Source organism: Mobula hypostoma, chromosome 3 (genome assembly GCF_963921235.1).
Source record: "Mobula hypostoma chromosome 3, sMobHyp1.1, whole genome shotgun sequence".
NCBI lineage: Eukaryota > Metazoa > Chordata > Chondrichthyes > Myliobatiformes > Myliobatidae > Mobula > Mobula hypostoma.
Window position 1 is genome coordinate 155,887,278 of NC_086099.1, and position 17,915 is coordinate 155,905,192.

General features: G+C 40.9%; 1 protein-coding gene across 1 annotated transcript in view; it reads left to right on the top strand.

The window, feature by feature from the left end:
* The window catches only part of LOC134343751 (aromatic-L-amino-acid decarboxylase-like), a 56,390-nt gene that overhangs the window by 37,837 nt on the left and 638 nt on the right, over positions 1-17,915 (top strand). The window contains exons 6-7 of the mRNA XM_063042493.1: positions 9,440-9,538; positions 16,765-16,866. Coding sequence (XP_062898563.1) covers positions 9,440-9,538; positions 16,765-16,866 — 201 coding nt within the window. The remainder of the gene's footprint in view (positions 1-9,439; positions 9,539-16,764; positions 16,867-17,915) is intronic.

Here is a 17,915-nt window from a genome sequence, read left to right on the forward strand (position 1 = left end):
TAAAAGCCCTGGATGAACCATGAGATCTGCAAAATGCTGAGGGCCAAATCAGAGGTTTTAAAATCTGGTGACCAAGAAAGTCACAAGAGGTCTAGGAATGATCTCCAGAATGCACAATGGCAATTCCAGTCTGAACTTAAGACAATGTCAGAAGCTTAAGAATTGTGACAGGGCTTGAATACTATCACCTATTATGAAGTTATCAAGCAACATGTGCCGACAGCAGGGCTTCACTTCCAGATGAACTCAATGCCTTCTATGCTTACTTTGACAGTCAACACATGGAGGAACCATCACAAACTCCCACATCCCCCAGTGATCCTATGAGTCAGTATCTGAGGCTGATGTACAAGGAGTCTTCAGGAGGGTGAACCCACGAAAAGCATTGAGCCCAGATATGGTACCAGGCCAAGTACTAAAGACCTGTGCTGATCAACTTGCTGGAGTGTTCACTGAGATCATTAACCTCTCCCTTCGGCAGTGTGTGGTACCAGTGCCCATGAAATGCATGCTGACCTGATTCAATGACTTATCACCCTGTAGCAATTACATCCACAGTAGTGAAATGTTTTGAGAGATGGTGAGAAAACGTATCAACTCCTACTTGAAAAGTAATTTAGATGCACTTCAATTTGCCTACTGGAGCATCGGGTCCACAGCAGATGCCATCTCATTGGCTGCTTCCTACACTCATGCCGAGCTCATCAACTTCATCAACTTCATCAACTTTGCCTCCCACTTACATCCTGCCCTCAAATTTACCTGGTCCAGTTCTGACACCTCCCTCCCCTTTCTTGATCTCTCTCTCTCTTTCTCTATCTCTGGGGACAGTTTATCTACTGATGTATTTTATAAACCCACTGACTCTCACAGCTACCTGGACTATACCTCTTTCCACTCTGAGACTTGTAAAAACGCCACCCCCTTCTCTCAATCCCTCCGTCTCCACCACATCTGCTCTCAGGATGAAGCTTTTCATTTCAGAACTAAGGAGATGTCTTGCTTCTTCAAAGAATGGGGCTTCCCTTCCTCCACCATCAACGCTGCCCTCAACCACATCTCTTCCATATTCGTGCATATCTGCCCTCACCATTTCCCCCTGTCATCCCACCAGGAATAGTGCTCTTCTTGTCTTCACCTACCATCCTGCCAACCTCCACATCCAGCACATAATTCACCGGAACTTTTGCCATCTCCAATGGGATCCCACCACCAAGCACATCTTCCACTCCTCCTCTCCCCCCTTTCTGCTTTCCACACAGATCGCTCCCTACACGTGTCTCTTCTCCATTCATCCCTCCCCACTGATCTCCCTCCTGGCACTTACCCTTGCAAGCAGAACAAGTGCCATACCTGCCCCTACACCACCTCCGCTACCACTCAGGGCCCCAAACAGTCCTTCCAGGTGAAGCAACACTTCACCTGTGAGTCTTTCGGGGTCATCTGCTGTATCCGGTGCTCCTGGTGTGTTCTCCTGTACGTCGGTGAAACCCGACGTGGATTGGGAGATGGCTTTGCCAAACACCTATGCTCCATCCGTCAGAAAAAGCGGTATCTCCCAATGGTCACCCATTTTAATCCCACTTCCCATTCCGACATGTCAGTCCATGGCCGCCTGTACTGCCATGAAGAGGCCACAGTCAGGCTGGAGGAGTAACACCTTGTATTCTGTCTGGGTATGCTCCAACCTGAAGGTATGAACATCAATTTCTCAAAAACCCTCACCACTCCCAATTCCCATTTCCCTCTCTCACTTTATCTCCTTACCTGCCTATCACCTCTGTCTGGTGCTGCTCCTCTTCCCCTTCTTCCCAGGCCTTTTGTCCTCTCCTATAAGATCCCCCCTTCTCCAACCTTTTATCTCTTTCACCAATCGACTTCCCAGCACTTTACTTCACCCCTCCCGGTTTCACCTATCACCTACAACCTTGTATTTCTTCCTCTCCTCCACCCCACCTGCTTACTCTGACTTCTTGTCTTTTTTCTGCAGTTCTGTTTTACTCTTTTCCATAGATGCTGCCTGACCTGCTGAGTTCCTCCAGTGTTTGGTGTGTGTTGCTTGTATTTCCTGCATCTGCAGGTTTTCTCTTGTTTGTCAATATTTATTTATTTATTGAGATACAGAGCGCGGAGTAGGCCCTTCCAACCCCTCAAGCCACACCACCCAGCAATCCCCCAGTTTAATCCTCGGCTATTCACAGGGCAGTTTACAATGAGCAGTTAACCTACCAACCACTGTGGGAGCAAACTGGAGCACCCAGAGGAAACCCACACGGTCACAGGGAGAATTTACAGACTCCTGACAGGCAGCAGCAAGAAATGAACCCAGGTCGCCTGTACTGCAAAGTATCATGCTAACCACTATGCTACCATGTGGCCTGAGTTATGTAACAACTTCCACACTTTCACTGAGGATGAAGCTTCATTTTATTAATTCTATAAATCAGTGGTTCTCCTATGGTCCATGGACCCTTCAGTTAATGGTAGGAGTCCATAGCTATAAAAGGTTGGAGACCCCTGCATGTAGCCTGATTGTCTTGGTATTTCCAACATTTGTACTTCTTCAGATTGCTGAAGTATTTTCCTTTTCTATTATTGAAAAGTAATTTATAATATGTTCTATTGATAAATTCTGTTACAAAAGTATTTCAGCAGTCCCTCTGCTGCCACCTCTGGGATCCACGTACATTACCTCTCCACTAGCGACTTCCACCCATTGCCACTGTTCCAAGATCCTGACTCTGGTGGTGTCCAAACACACATGTACCCTCTGGGATTCCTAGCCCTCTGCTGCCAACTCCAGGAACCTTGACCTACTACCATTTCCTCTAAGACCACCCAATGCCAGCTCCTTTGGGACACTGCCACCTTGGTGATCTCTCTACCATAACTGCCACCTATGGGACTGTGCTCAATCTCCTAGCACCTGGCACCTCCACCAGAGAGCCAGTGGAAAGAAGTGGATGCTAGGGCTCAGGAGAAAAACAAAACAATTGCTGCCCTTGCATGGATCTGGACTTGGAGGTGTCAACCAAGAAGAGGTAGTGTAGATGGTTACCTTACCTGCATCTAACATTACAAAAGGGACAAGGATTAATTATTATGATTAGCATATCAAGTTTTTTTATGATTGGAGAAGTTCATTGCATAAATTTTTGCAATAATGTTAATATTATTTTAATAAAATTAAAATCTGAAATGAAATACATTTATAAAAGGCACTACCAGCAAATACTTAACCTATTTTCCAAATAATATATTCACTGAATATAAGAAATCTTGTAATTTTCATATTACACAGACAAACAGAGATGTAGGGGTATCAAGGAGTGAGTAAAATACATTGTTGTACATTGTGGTATAAATAATGCAGATGTATAGTCATTAAATTTGGTATCATGTATTGCCTTTAGGGTGAAGGAAAGATCAGAAATTACTGGCGCTTTTAAAGTGAATCCTCTTTACCTAAAACATGATCAACAGGATTCTGGTACTTTATTACCTGTTCTCATTACATTTTGACATCCTAGAGTTAATGGGGAAGATTAGTCTTATATTTTTGGCTGGAAGTATCTCATCTTATTAAACTAAAATTAGTTTTAAGCTTGTATACCAGTCCAGTCCCAGCAGAACAGAAACATGAGATGAAGGGCTCGTTGTACATAACATTAGCTAAGCTGCACAGTACATACTGCATGTAACTCCCAGTCACCACACTACAGGAAAGATGTGATTAAGCTAGAGAGGTTACAGAAAATATTCACAAGGCTGTTGCCTGGTTTGGAGGGCTTGAGTTATAAGGAGAGATTGCATAGGCTGTGTCTGCTTTCCCCAGAGTGCAGGAAAATGACAGTTAACATGACAGAAAAGTGTAAAATTATGATAGGCATTGGCCGGATAGATGGCCGGAGTCTGTTTCCGACTGTAAAGACATAAACTCGATGGCTTATGTTTAAGGTGAGAGGGAGGAAGTATAGAGTGAATCTGAGGGATAGAAAGTGTATTGGAATCTGGAATGAACTGCCAGAGGAAATGGAGGCAGGAATAGCAACAGTAACAAGAGTTTAGTTTTTACATTTAGCTTTTAAATATAAAAACTAATTTCTACATTTAGAAATTCCATATTCCTTTGTACCCTGCCGAATATCTCAACAGATATTTGAATGAGAAGGGCATAGAAGTATATAGATGTAGTGGGGCAGAGCACTGGCTGTACGACTCAGTAATTCTGAGCAGACAAATTTGTTTCAACATTTATTTTTAAGATATCCCTGCTTAGACAAAACGTTGAGTTGAGGAATTTTCATCCAGAAATAGCTCCATGATATTTTATGGGATTAACACAGGGTTAAGTGTCACTTCTTGATTCCAAAAGTCACATAAAAAGCATGAGATTCTTTGAGGGTCACAGACAGCACAGGCAGCTTTTCATGTGATGCCATAATGACCTAATAATTTTTTCACTTTACTGCTATGGTCCCTATTGATACATTGCAAAATCTTAGTTTTTATCATGTACAACCTCTGTAATCAGCTGCTTAGACTGAGACTATACACCTTGCAAGTAAGGCTGGTGCAGTTGTAGGAGAGTGTTATTATAGAATGAACGGATCCAATAATTAAGGGCATTCCTTTAAAAAGGTCAGAGGGATGTGAATGTGGATTGTCCTTTCTACAAAGGAACCATGGATAATCTCTGGGGTTAAAGGTAGGCTCAACTGCCACATTTAAGAGATATTTGGATAGTACATGGATAAGAATGGTATGTTTACCCATTAGCACTAATCAAGCACCTATTAAGCTCAGCAAATAAGGATGAAATCCAAATTCAATGCACTGCTGTGTACATACATCTACTGATGCTTCTGGACACATCTTCAGTGATGTTCCTGGAATCATCCGGTGTTTCGGGTCTTTCAACATCATACAGCCTCCCCCAGGTGACCCAGCCGGGGCTGATCAGACCCCAGCTTGTGTCCAGATGGCTAGCTACTTATGACTCCATGGCTCCTCTCTTTTGAGCCACAGCCATCATGAGGCCCTCTCTGCCGCATTGGTGGTACTGCGGATGGATCTCCTCTTCCTCTCTCCCTCGATGCCCAAACTGCTGAAGGCTCTAACTAAAGAATGGGCTACGAATCCCCTACACCCAACCTCCACTGGGAGACACCTCGCTCTCCATCCAGCCTGCTGACAGTTGCTGACCAGTCCTGCATACTTAGAGAGCTTCCTTTCAAAGGCCTCTTCCAAGCTATCCTCCCATGGGACTGTCAGCTCCAGCAGCACCACTTGCTTAGTAGACTCAGACACTAGGACAATGCCTGGTTGCAGGGTGGTGGCTGTGATATGGTTGGGGAACTTCAGCTGCCGTTCGAGGTCCACAAACAGCTGCCAGTCCCTTGCAGAGGTCAGGATGCCTGCAGATGTTCTTTTGGCAGGTATTGGCTGCTCCCCAGCTCTGACAAAGGCAGTGGTCTGCTTGGAGGGTTGGGACCGCTTCGCCCACTCAACTCCTGCGCTGATGGCTTCAGCAATGGTCTTCAGGACCTGATCACGCCGCCACCTGTACCATCCCTCACTAAGTGCCCTTGCACAGCCGCTGAGGATGTGCTCCAGGGTTCCTCTCTTGGAGTACACACAAGTTCCCATCTCATTTGATGGCTCAACTCAGTTGCTTTGTAAATGTCCAGAATTTGCAAATGATCCTGACCATTCAAATAAAGGAAAACATGTGGAATCCGTTCTGCTACCATGACACACGTCGGCTAACATAGAAAGTATCATGCACATTGTACTTAAAATCTGAAAAATATGCGTACTTAAATTCTTTTATGAATTATCCTGTGCATCTTGGGAGAATCAATGATATTATTCACCTTTATATCCATTCAACAAATTGTAGCTACAAGGCTTTAAAACAGAAGTCATTAGAGATTATGTGACTCCTCTTTTTATTCTGTATTTCCAGAATTCATTACTGATTACAGGATAAGTAAACTTACTACGTTTCACATGCATGAGAATATAACAACAGTTTATTTTTACTCACATAGTTAAATGTTCAGACTTGAGGTGGAGATAGTTGAGAGCTACTTTCTTTGATCTAAATACCAGTAGCAATTTGTTCTTGTCTAGCCATATAGACACTATGGCCAAGAAAGCATACAAACCAGCCCCTGTACTAAGCTTGGGATTCAATGCCTTCCTTTGGCATTGGATTGATAGCTTGATGAACAGAGCACAATTAGTAAGGACAGGCAGTCACACCTCAGCCATGATTATCCTCAACACTGCTGTTCCACAATGTTGTGTCAGCCCCTACTCTACTCCCTATGCACTCGTAACTGCATGACCAGATTCTGCTCTATCTACATATTTGCAGATGACAGCAGTGCATTGGACAGAATCTCAAAGAAACATTGAGACAGCATACAGAAGGGAGGTGGAGTGCAGTGGCACGGTGTCATGACAACAAGCTTTCCTCAATGTCAGCAAAACAAAGGAGCTGCTCAGTGACTTCAGAAAGGGAGCAGTGCACATGCTGCTGTTTGCATCAATGGTGCCGGGGTCAAGAGATTTGAATACTTTAGGAATGAATATCAGCAGTAGCCTCTCCTGATGCAATACCATACAGATTATTGTAACAGATTATTATTTATTGTAATGCCTGCACTGTTTTGTGCACTTTATGCAGTCCTGGGTACATCTGTAGTCTAGTGTAGTTTTTGTGTTTTACGTAGTTCAGTGTAGTATTTGTATTGTTTCATGTAGCACCATGGTCCTGAAAAACATTGTCTCATTTTTACTGTGTACTGTTATAGTCAAAATGCCAATAAAAAGTGACCTGACTTGAAAAATGCCCACCAGTGCCTCTACTTCCTCAGGAGGCTAAAGAAATTCGGCATGTCCCTTTTCGTACTCACATATTTTATCAAGCCACCATAAAGAGTACTGCAGGGCTATCCCATCAACGTGTTGTTCATTAGCGACAGAGCTGGAGTTACTGCGTACTGTTGATGTATTGTCGCCTGGACCAGTCACATATCGTTATGCTGAGATGGTGCTTGTGTATGTCTTGAACGTTTTTATTGTGATCACAAGACCCTGTTGGACATTGGTTACGTAGAAGATTGCAAGACTGGTTCATTGGCGAGACTAAATGTGAGGGAGCTGGCAAGGATTAAGCCCTCATCACAAGTTTGCCTGTTGCTGTCACTCGGGGTAGACGCCGAAGCAGTGTGGAAAAGGCCACTGCGGGTGTGCTGGAATTTGTACTGGGTTGGGCGCCGTCCCCTCCAGTCAGTGCTGCCCTCCAGTGTTCACTCGGTGAACAACAAGCTAGACCAGGACAATTTACCGTTAATCTACAGTCGTACCACTCAGGGATTTGGGCTATGTCACTTTTTAAAAAAATTTGTGACTACTTTTTTTAAAATTCTGAAACCATAACCATGTGTGCATTTTGTGCTGTGTGCCATTGGTAATGTGTTTTGCACCATGGCCCCAGAGGAACATTGTTTGGCTGTATTCATGTGTAGTTTCATGATAAAATTTGAACTCAAATAACATCCTATTACAGTTTGGTATGGCAACTGCTGCACCCAAGACCAAAAGAAATTGCAAATAGCTGTGACAGAGCCAAGTCCATCACACCAAACAGGCTCCTCTGTATTGATTCCATGTGCAATTTCCTTGCCTCAGGAAGGCAGCTAATAAAATCAAGAGTCTCTTTCCCCTCAGTCATTCTCAATCCCCTCTCTCTCCCCCCCCCCCAGTTAGGTAGAAGGTACCAATACTGAGCACATGTATCACTAGACAGAAAGACAGCTTCTATCGATTGTTGTCATATTCTGGAAAAGACTTCACATACACGAGCAGATCAACTCCAGATCTCTCAAAATACCTCATTCTGGTCCTTGCGTTTACCATGTACCTGCATTATGATATTCCACATTCTATTTTTTCTTACTACTTCCAAGGGATGTCATGGATCACTTGGTTCTCGAAGTAACTAGTACAGCCCTAAATAGTGCCTATTTTGCCTTCTCCTGTTTACACCAATGATTCTTCCTTTTAAAATTTGTGTTTAATCTTATCTAGGATGTGCTCAACATTTGTATCTTCTACCTAACCGGGAGTGGGGGGGGGGGGCAGAGGTGGTTTGCAGGATTGAGAAGGACTGAGGGGAGAGAGATCCTTATTTTTCTTGTGAATGGTGCTTAAATTATGCTATGTGGCTGTGATGCAGCTACAAGTAATTCTTTCGTTGCACCTGAGCATACATGTACTTGTGCACATAACAATAAAGATGACTTTGATTATCACTTTGGATAGCATGAAAAAGAGAACTTTTCACTATATTGTGAATGCAGCCCACAATCTCCAGTTCCTGACATGTCCAAATATAAAGGGGTCATATTGCTGACCTGAAGCATCCCAGACTCAACAACCTGACACAATATGCTCCAGAAATACCACTTTAAAAAAACTGAATCAAAATGCCAAGTACATGTAACAATAACAAACTAATATCAAACCAATACCAAAATCCCAACACCAAGACAACAAAGGTCAGAGATGTTTCATCAGCACCATGCTATTTTGAATCTCTGGCCTGTATTTTTGCAAATGAACGTTAGAGTGGGGGTTTTTATCCACATAATTTTCCATATTTGATTTTAATTTTTAAAAATATCAGACTGTAATGTGGAAAATAATGCTTTTCATACTTATTTTCTCTAAAATTATTAAATGAAAAAGAATAAAACTTGGCTTACAGCTGAAGTTACAGGTGTCCATATGGAGAATTTCTGATGACCAGGTCCACTGCTACAGACTGACTAAGAAAATGATCTTTTGGACATTTTAATCCAAATGGAAACACTGGGCTAAATCTAACTGGACTCAGCCCACTACCCAGAATTAGTGCCCAGAACCTTCAGTTCTTGACAGGTCAAATTTGAATTTGCTGATCTGAAGCATCCAAGGCTCCAACAACCTGGCACAACATGGTTCAGAAATACCTCCTCAGAGCACGGTGATTGTAAAAAAAAAAATTCCATTTCATTAAGGCCTTATTGTGTGTCTGAATGCTCTTTGTTTTTAACAATTGCCTGAAAAACTGGCTGAAGCAGTCTGGAGAGCCCCTTGGAACAAGTCTATAGGGTTTCTCAGCCACGAAGTTACACCAAGTTCCCAGAAATCACAAGATTGCTGAAATTCTTGGTTACAAATGTCAGAAGATTAGCATAAGCTAATTCCATCTTTAAAATAGTCTTTGCATTGTCTAGAGATGATCTTCATTTCCTTCTTGCGGCATAAAAAGAAAAATTGTGCTATTTTATTTTGATTTAATTAATTGTATTGTAGAGACAATGATAAGAATTTTCTAAATGCTTTTATGAAGTTGATTTTTTTCACTCTTTTTGATTCCCTTCAGCATTGGAAGGTTCCATTGGGGAGCAGATTCCACTCTTTGAAAATGTGGTTTGTATTCTGGTTGTACGGAGTAAAAGGAATTCAAGAATATATTCGCAGGGTAAAGTACAGATATTATTATAAAAAACACACATGAAACATATAGCAAAATGTATTCTCAAATATCTGTGCATTGTACTTTGACTAAAACTATATTAATCATCTTATGCCACCATGAATGGTACTTGCATGTTTACAAAATGGTTGAGTAAATAAGTTACATTTTTTATTTATACATTTTTGGTATCTGGCATTACTGTTATGACCTGTATTTATTGCCGATTACTATATTTCTCTTTAGAAACTGACAGTGCTCTGCCTCTTGAGCTGCTGCAGCCCTTCTGGAGAATGGAGTTACTTATGGAGCTCCAAAATTTAAACCCAGTGATGATGTAGTTTTGATGATACAGTATAATTCCAAGACTTGGTTGTGTATACAGTTGAAGTCAGAAGTTTACATACACCTTAGCCAAATACATTTAAACTCAGTTTTTCACAATTCCTGATATTTAATCCTAGAAGACATTCCCTGTCTTAGGCTGGTTAGGATTACTACTTTATTTTAAGAATGTGAAATGTCAGAATAATAGTAGAGAGAATAATTTATTTCACCTTTTATTTCTTCCATCACTTTCCCAGTGGGTCAGAAGTTTACATACACTTTGTTAGTATTTGGTAGCATTCCCTTTAAATTGTTTAACTTGGGTCAAACGTTTTGGGTATCCTTCCATAAGCTTCACACAGTAAATTGCTGGAATTTCGTTCCATTCTTCCAGACAGAACTGGTATAACTGAGTCAGGTTTGTAGGCCTCCTTGCTTGCACATGCTTTTTCAGTTCTGCCCAAAAATCTTCTATCGGATTGAGGTCAGAAAATGATGTCAAGTCTGGTTCATCCTTGGAAGCAATTTCCAAATGCCTGAAGGTACCACATTCATCTGTACAAACAATAGTATAAACACCATGGGACCACGCAGCCATCGTACCACTCAGGAAGGAGACGCATTCTGTCTCCTAGAGATGAACGTATTTTGGCGCAGAAAGGGCAAATCAATCCCAGAACAACAGCAAAGGACCTTGTGAAGATGCTGAAGGAAACAGGTAGACAAGTATCTATATCCACAGTAAAACGAATCCTGTATCAACATAACCTGAAAGGCTGCTCAGCAAGGAAGAAGCCACTGCTCCAAAACCACCATAAAAAAGCCAGACTACAGTTTGCAAGTGCACATGGGGACAAAGGTCTTACTTTTTGGAGAAATGTCCTCTTGTCTGATGAAACAAAAATCGAACTGTTTGGCCATAATGACCATCGTTATGTTTGGAGGAAAAAGGGTGAGGCTTGCAAGCCAAAGAACACCATCCCAACCGTGAAGCATGGGGGTGGCAGTGACATGTTGTGGGGGTGCTTTGCTGCAGGAGGGACTGGTGCACTTCACAAAATAGATGGCATCATGAGGAAGGAAAATTTTGTGGATATATTGAAGCAACGTCTCAAGATATCAGTCAGGAAGTTAAAGCTCGGTCGCAAATGGGTCTTCCAAATGTTGGTACTAATGACATAGAAAAAGAGAGGAGGTCCTGAAGGAATATTATTGGGAGCTAGGAAGAAAATTGAAAAGCCGGACCTCTGGAGTAATAATCTCAGGATTACTGCCTGAGCCACGCGCTAATGAAGGTAAGAATAGCAGAATTAAGCAGATGAACGTGTGGCTAAATAACTGGTGCAGGGGGCAGGGCTTCAAATTCTTGGATTATTGGGATCTATTTTGGGGGAGGTATGACTTATACAAAAACACTGGGTTACACCTGAACTCAAAGGATACTAATATCCTGGCGGGATTGTTTAATATAGCTGTTAGGGAGAGTTTAAACTAAGTTGGCAGGGGGAGGGAAACCAGGGTGTTAGGGTCGAGGAAGAGAAAAATAGAAATAAGTCAAAGATATTGTGCAGCAAAGATGGCAAGAAGGGCAGGCAGGTGAACAGACAGGATAATTTGGTGTGCGATAGAAATCTAGCAAAATTGGTAACAGTGATCTAAATGTACTGTACTTAAATGCACGCAGCATTAGAAATAAAGTGGATGACCTTATTGTACAGCTACAGGTTAAAAGATAGGACATTGTGGCCATCACCAAGTCATGGCTAAATGATGGATGTGATTGGGAGCTGAAAGTCCAAGGATATACTGTGTATAGGAAAGATAGGAAGGTAGGTAAAGGGGGTGGTGTGGCCCTGATGGTAAGCAACGATATCAATTCACTAGAAAGAAGGGACATAGGATCAGAAGAGGTAGAATTCTTATGGGTAGAGTTAAGAAATGGCAAGTATAAAAAGACACTAATAGCAGTTATATACAGGCCTCCAAACAGCAGTCAGGATGTGGACTACAAGTTCCAGCTGGAAATAGAAAAAGCATGTCAAAAAGAAAATGTCAAGATAATTACAGGGGATTTTAATATGAAAGTGGATTGGGAAAGTCGGGAAGGTAATGGATCTCAGGAGAGGGAGTTTGTAGAATGCCTACGGGATGGCTTTTTGGAGCAACTTGTCCATAAGCCCACCAGGGGATCGGCTGTTTTGGATTGGGTGCTGTGTAATGAACCTGAGGTGATTAGGGAGCTAGAGGTAATGGAACCCCTTGGAAGTAGTGATCATAATATGATAGAGTTCAGTTTCAAATTTGAAAAGGAGAAGCTGGTATCAGGTGTATCGATATTTCAGTGGAACAAAGGAAATTACAGTGGTATGAGAGAGGAACTAGCCCAAGTCGACTGGAAAAGTAAGCTAGATGGAGGGACGGTAGAGCAGAATTGGATGAAGTTCCTACAAGAAAGAAGGAAAGTGCAGGAAAAATATATTCTAAGAAAAAAGAAAATCATGAATGGAAAAATGGCACAAATGTGGCTAACGAGAGAGGCTAAGACTAAAAAATAAAGCAAAAGAAACGGCGTACAAGGAAGCAAAAATTAGTGGGAAAACTGAGGACTGGAAGACCTTTAAAAACTTACAGAAGGAAACTAAGAACGTCATTAGGAAAGAAAAGATGAATTATGAAAGGAAGTTGGCAATTAACATATAAAGGTTACGAAGAGTTTTTAAATATATGAGGAGTAAAAGAGTGACACGGGTAGATATAGGACTGATTGAAAATGATGCTGGAGAAATTATAATGGGTAACAAAGAGATGGCAGAAGAACTAAATGAGTATTTTGCATCAATCTTCACAGTGGAAGACATTAGCAACATACCTGATAGCCAGAGGTCTCAGGGAATAGAATTAGGTACGGTCAAGATTACTAGAGAGAAAGTGCTTGGGAAGCTAAATGGACTAGAATAGATAAGTCTCCCAGACCGGATGAGGTGCACCCATGAGTTCTGAAGGAGGTGGCTGTGGAAATTGTGGAGGCATTGGAAATGATCTTCCAGGAATCAATAGACTCTGGCATGGTTTCAGAGGACTGGTGGGTCGCAAATGTAGTTCCGCTGTTTAAGAAAGGAAGGAGGCAGCAAAAAGAAAATTACAGACCTATTAGTCTGACATCGGTAGTTGGAAAGTTATTGGAGCCGATCCTCAAGGACGAGGTTATGAAAGACCTCGAGGTGCATGACAAGGTAGGCCCAAGCCAGCACGGTTTCATGAAGGGAAGATCCTGCTTCACCAACCTAATGGAATTTTTTGAGGTAATCTCAAATAAGATTGACAAGGGAGAGGCTGTGGCTGTTGTGTATTTGGATTTTCAAAAGGCCTTTTGATAAGGTGCCACATACGGGGCTGCTTAATAAGATGAGAGCCCATGGAATTACATGGAGAACTGAACAGAGTTCCAGTCTCACAGTTTGGTATTAGTGTGAATGATGTGGCCCACCCTTTATGGCAACATGGTCATAACAAGAAACTTGTAAGAGGACATTAAAGTTGGTTCCCTTATTTTGTGGTACAAGTCCATCATTGTGATTGCACCCTTCCTATTCCTGAGTTCCACCCAAACGGACTCAGCTTCTGACCTCTCCATTATGTCTCCTCTGAACACAGTAGTGATAATGTCTCTGATTAGTAGTGAAACTCCACCCCCTCTTTTACCACCTCCTCTATCATTTCTAAAACTCCAAAGACCTGGTACATTAATCACCTATTCCTGCCCCTCTCCCATCCAAGATTCAGTAATGGCTACAACATTGTAGTTCCATGTATTGATCCATGCTCTAAGTTCATCACCCTCACCCATGATACTCCTAACATTAAAATATGCACACTTCAAACTACTTGACCCAGCATACCTGTTATTTCAATTTTGCCTTTCAATATTTTCCCTAACATCTAACTTCTGGTCCGATCTTTCTCTTACTAACCCGGGGCTCTGGTTCCCAGTACTCTGCAAAGCTAGCTTAAACTTTCCTGAATAGCACCAGCAAACCTCATGGCCAGGGTATTGGTTCCTCTCTAGTTCAGGTGCAGTCTATCCCTCTTGTACAGGCCACCCCTTCTCCAGAAAAGGTTACAACGATCCACAAACTTGAAACCCTGTCCCCTGCTCCATCTCTGTAGCCATTCATTCATGCATACTTACTTGCACTAGCCTGTGGCACAGGAAGTAATCCAGAGTTTACAACCTTGGAGATCCTTCTCTTCAGCCTCTTTCCTAACTTTATATACTCACTGCGTAGGACCTCTTCCCATTTTCTGCCGATGTTATTGGTGCCAATATGCACCACGAACTTGAGCAGTTCACCCTCCCACTTGAAAATATCCTATATATGGAAAAACAAACATTCTCGACTAAATAAAGTTCATCTTCAGAAATCTAAGAAGAATGGAGGTTTAGCTTTACCAAATTTTAGGTTTTATTATTGGGCAGTCAATATACGAAATCTTACGTTTTGGACATACTATCTTAACCATGAGGACTGTCCGATATGGGTTTCTTTAGAAGCTAACTCTGTTAATAAGTTTTCTATTACTTCTCTTCTCAGATCCTCACTCCCTTTATCCTTTAGTAAACTAACTGAAAATTTGGTAGTTCAACATACCTTGAGGATCTGGGTACAATTTAGGAAATTCTTTGGTCTATTGAGATTTTCTTTGTCTAGTTCCATTTATTCTAACTTTTTTTTTAAACCTTCAATGACCAATGCAGTTTTTAAAGAATGGGATAGATTGGGTACTAAATGCTTCCAAGATTTGTTTGTTGGAGGAAGTTTTCTTTCGTTTGAGCAAATGTCAGCTAAATATAATTTACCCAAAACTCACTTTTTTCATTATTTACAAATTAGAGACTTTCTGCGTTCTCAACTATATACATTTCCTATAAGTTCCAATAAGGACTTATTAGATGTAATTTTTAATTTGAGACCTTTTTATAACGGTTCAATATCCAGTATTTATGGTATGTTGCTAGGAATGAGAAATGGTCCTATAGACAAAATTAAAAATCTTTGGGAACAAGGTTTACAGACTTCAATCTCTGAGGAAACTTGGAATGAAATGTTTTAATTGGTTAACACTTCATCGTTATGTGCCCGTCATTCCCTCTTACAATTTAAAGCAGTTCATAGGGCTCACATATCTAAAGATAAGTATCTCGTTTTTATTCAGATATATCTCCTTTCAGTGATAGACGTAATAATGGAGAAGCTTCATTAATTCACATATCTTGGACATGTCCGAGCCTTGAAAGATACTGGAAGGAAGTATTCCAAACTTTCTCAGTACCTTTCAAGGTAAATTTTAAGCCTAACCCTTTGACCGCATTATTTGGTATTGTTGGAGGAAAAGGCTTTATTTTGGCGACACCTGATTTGCATATTTTGGCTTTTATCTCTCTTATAGCTAGGAGGGCGCTCTTACTTAAATGGAAGGATGCTGTTCTGCCTACTCATGCTCAATGGTTACGTGATGTTATGTCATGCGAAAATTTAGAGAAGATCCGTTGTTCAGTTTTTGAATCTAGCCAGGACTTCTATACATTGTGGGGACCATTTTTGTGTATTTTTCAAAACCTTTGGTTTGTTGTAAAAGTACAGATGGTGGCTAATAATATATTTTATTATAAGGGTTTTTTTCTGTACAACAAAATTACTATATTTCAATATTATGATTTAATTTAATTTTTATGAATACAGGATTTTGTGATTGTAATTGTTTTTTTAATACAATGTATTTGGTACTATTATTTTTTCTTTTGACTTATATATCTTCTTGTACTCTGTGTTCTTCTATACAGAAACTAATAAAAAATATTGAAAGAGAGAAAATACCCTGCAGCCACTCTGATACATCATGGACCCCAGCACCCAGGAGGCAACACACAGAATCTCCTTTCTGTCTCCCTAACTATTGAGTTCCCTATAACTGCAACACTGCCTGACTTTACCCTTCCCTGTCAAGCTCTGAGCCAGCCGGATTATCACCAGCCTGGCAACTGCTGCTGTGATCTGAAGGATCATCCTGCCAGCAGTATCCAAAGGGGTATACTTGTTGCTGACTGAATGGCTACAGGGGAACCCTGCACTAACTTCTTAATCCCCTTACCTCTCCTGGTGGTTACCCATCTATTGTCCGAAGCCTGTACTCTGGGTGCGACCACCTCTTCAAAAGTCTCATCTATAATATCTTCAGCTTCCCAAATGATCCTGAGTAAATCCAACTCGAGCTGCAACTCCTTGACCCGGTCAGTCAGGCGCTGAAGTTGGGGGTACTTCCCGCAAATGTAGTCATCAGGGAAATCATCAGGTATCTCAAATTCCTCCAGTTGAAAGGAGGAGCATTCCATCCTGACTGCTCTATACCAAAAAAGAAAAAGGCTTGACTCTTCTTAACTGCGTCCCTGCCTGTTCCCACCAAAGCCTTCACTCTGTCACTGGCACATTCAAACAATGGTCACTCCGCTTGAGCCTAGCCTCCTTTTATTTGCAGCTGAGGTTAGTCCTCTAATGCCAACACTTTCCATACCTGCTCAGTCCAAAAAGACTGGCCTGAACCAAATCTGCTCCTTTTATCCTCTCTCCCGACTTCTGTTGGTCTTTGACCCAATAGACGCTCCTCCTTCCTGAACCGCCAAAAAAAAATCTATTCACAATTGTTTACTTTAGAAAATAATTCAAAGTCATTTTCTCCAAAAAGTTGTTGAAATAAAAATACAAAAAAAAATCTATTTTTAGTCCTTGCATTTTTAGTTTCTATAGATATTAGCAATGGTGAATGATTTTGTTGAATGTGTATAATTTATGTAGTAAATTACCTTTACTCAAAAGTAAATTAATTTCAACCTATTCTATTTGTCATAGAACATGGCTCTAGCTCATGAATTTGCAAGTTTGGTACATCAAGACAAGTGGTTTGAGGTTATTGGTGATGTGGTATTGGGACTGGTGTGCTTCAGAATGAAGGTATGTAAACATACTGTTAATATTACATGCTCTATACTTTGCACTTTAGCATGGAGGCTTATCCTCTGGTGTAATCTATAGAACAACAGACCCCAGATCAGGTATTGACTTTTTTTTTATCCTGATCCCCAATCAGTTTTGGGTCAGTTGTGTGCAATTTATTGTACAGCTGTATGGGGTCACCATTAAGTAATGGTAATGATGCAAATACACAATAAGTATTCAAAGGCAAAATTTATTATCTTTCTTAAGTTATAAGTTATTTTATCATTGCAAAGCATATTCAGGTGTTTCAGACATTCAGGGCTGGATGTGCTTTAGTTTCACACCTCAATTTTTGTACATATTTGAAACTAAATATTGAAAATGCATTAAAGAGGTTTAGCATGTAAGCTACTGGTACTGGAAGATTTTATTATTGGAACAGATCCTGGCTCCCACAGTTCTTACTAAAATAGACCCTGCTCTCAAAAAGTCCTTTGTAAAAAACTATATGTAGCATTGTTTTTCTCCCCCATGTTAGGCTGACATAATTGTATTTCTATGCTATATTGGCTATCCTGTTGTACATACTATTTATTATAAATTACTATAAATCGCACATTGCACATTTAGACAGAGACGTAACGTAAAGATTTTTACTCCTCATGTATATGAAGGATGTAAGTAATAAAGTCAATTAAATTCAAAATATAATGTTAGTAAAGCAGCTGTGTTAGAGTTGGCTATAAACTAACATTCAGCATGATTTATCCATCTGTTGTGGAAGTTCTTTCTGTTAAGAACTATTAGACCATATGACCATATCATAGAGGAGTAGAATTAGGCCATTCAGCCCATCGAGTCTGCTCTGCCATTCCATCATGGCTAATCCCAGGTCCCACTCAACCCCATGTAAGCTCGTACCTTTCTTGATTGGAAAATCTTGATGGAGTAGTACTCCAGAAAATATCTTTTTAATTCCAATGTCATCTAACCAACATTGTTTTCAAGAAGATAACATCAAAAAACTACAGTGGGATTTCATATTGCCAAAATGCACCAAACTA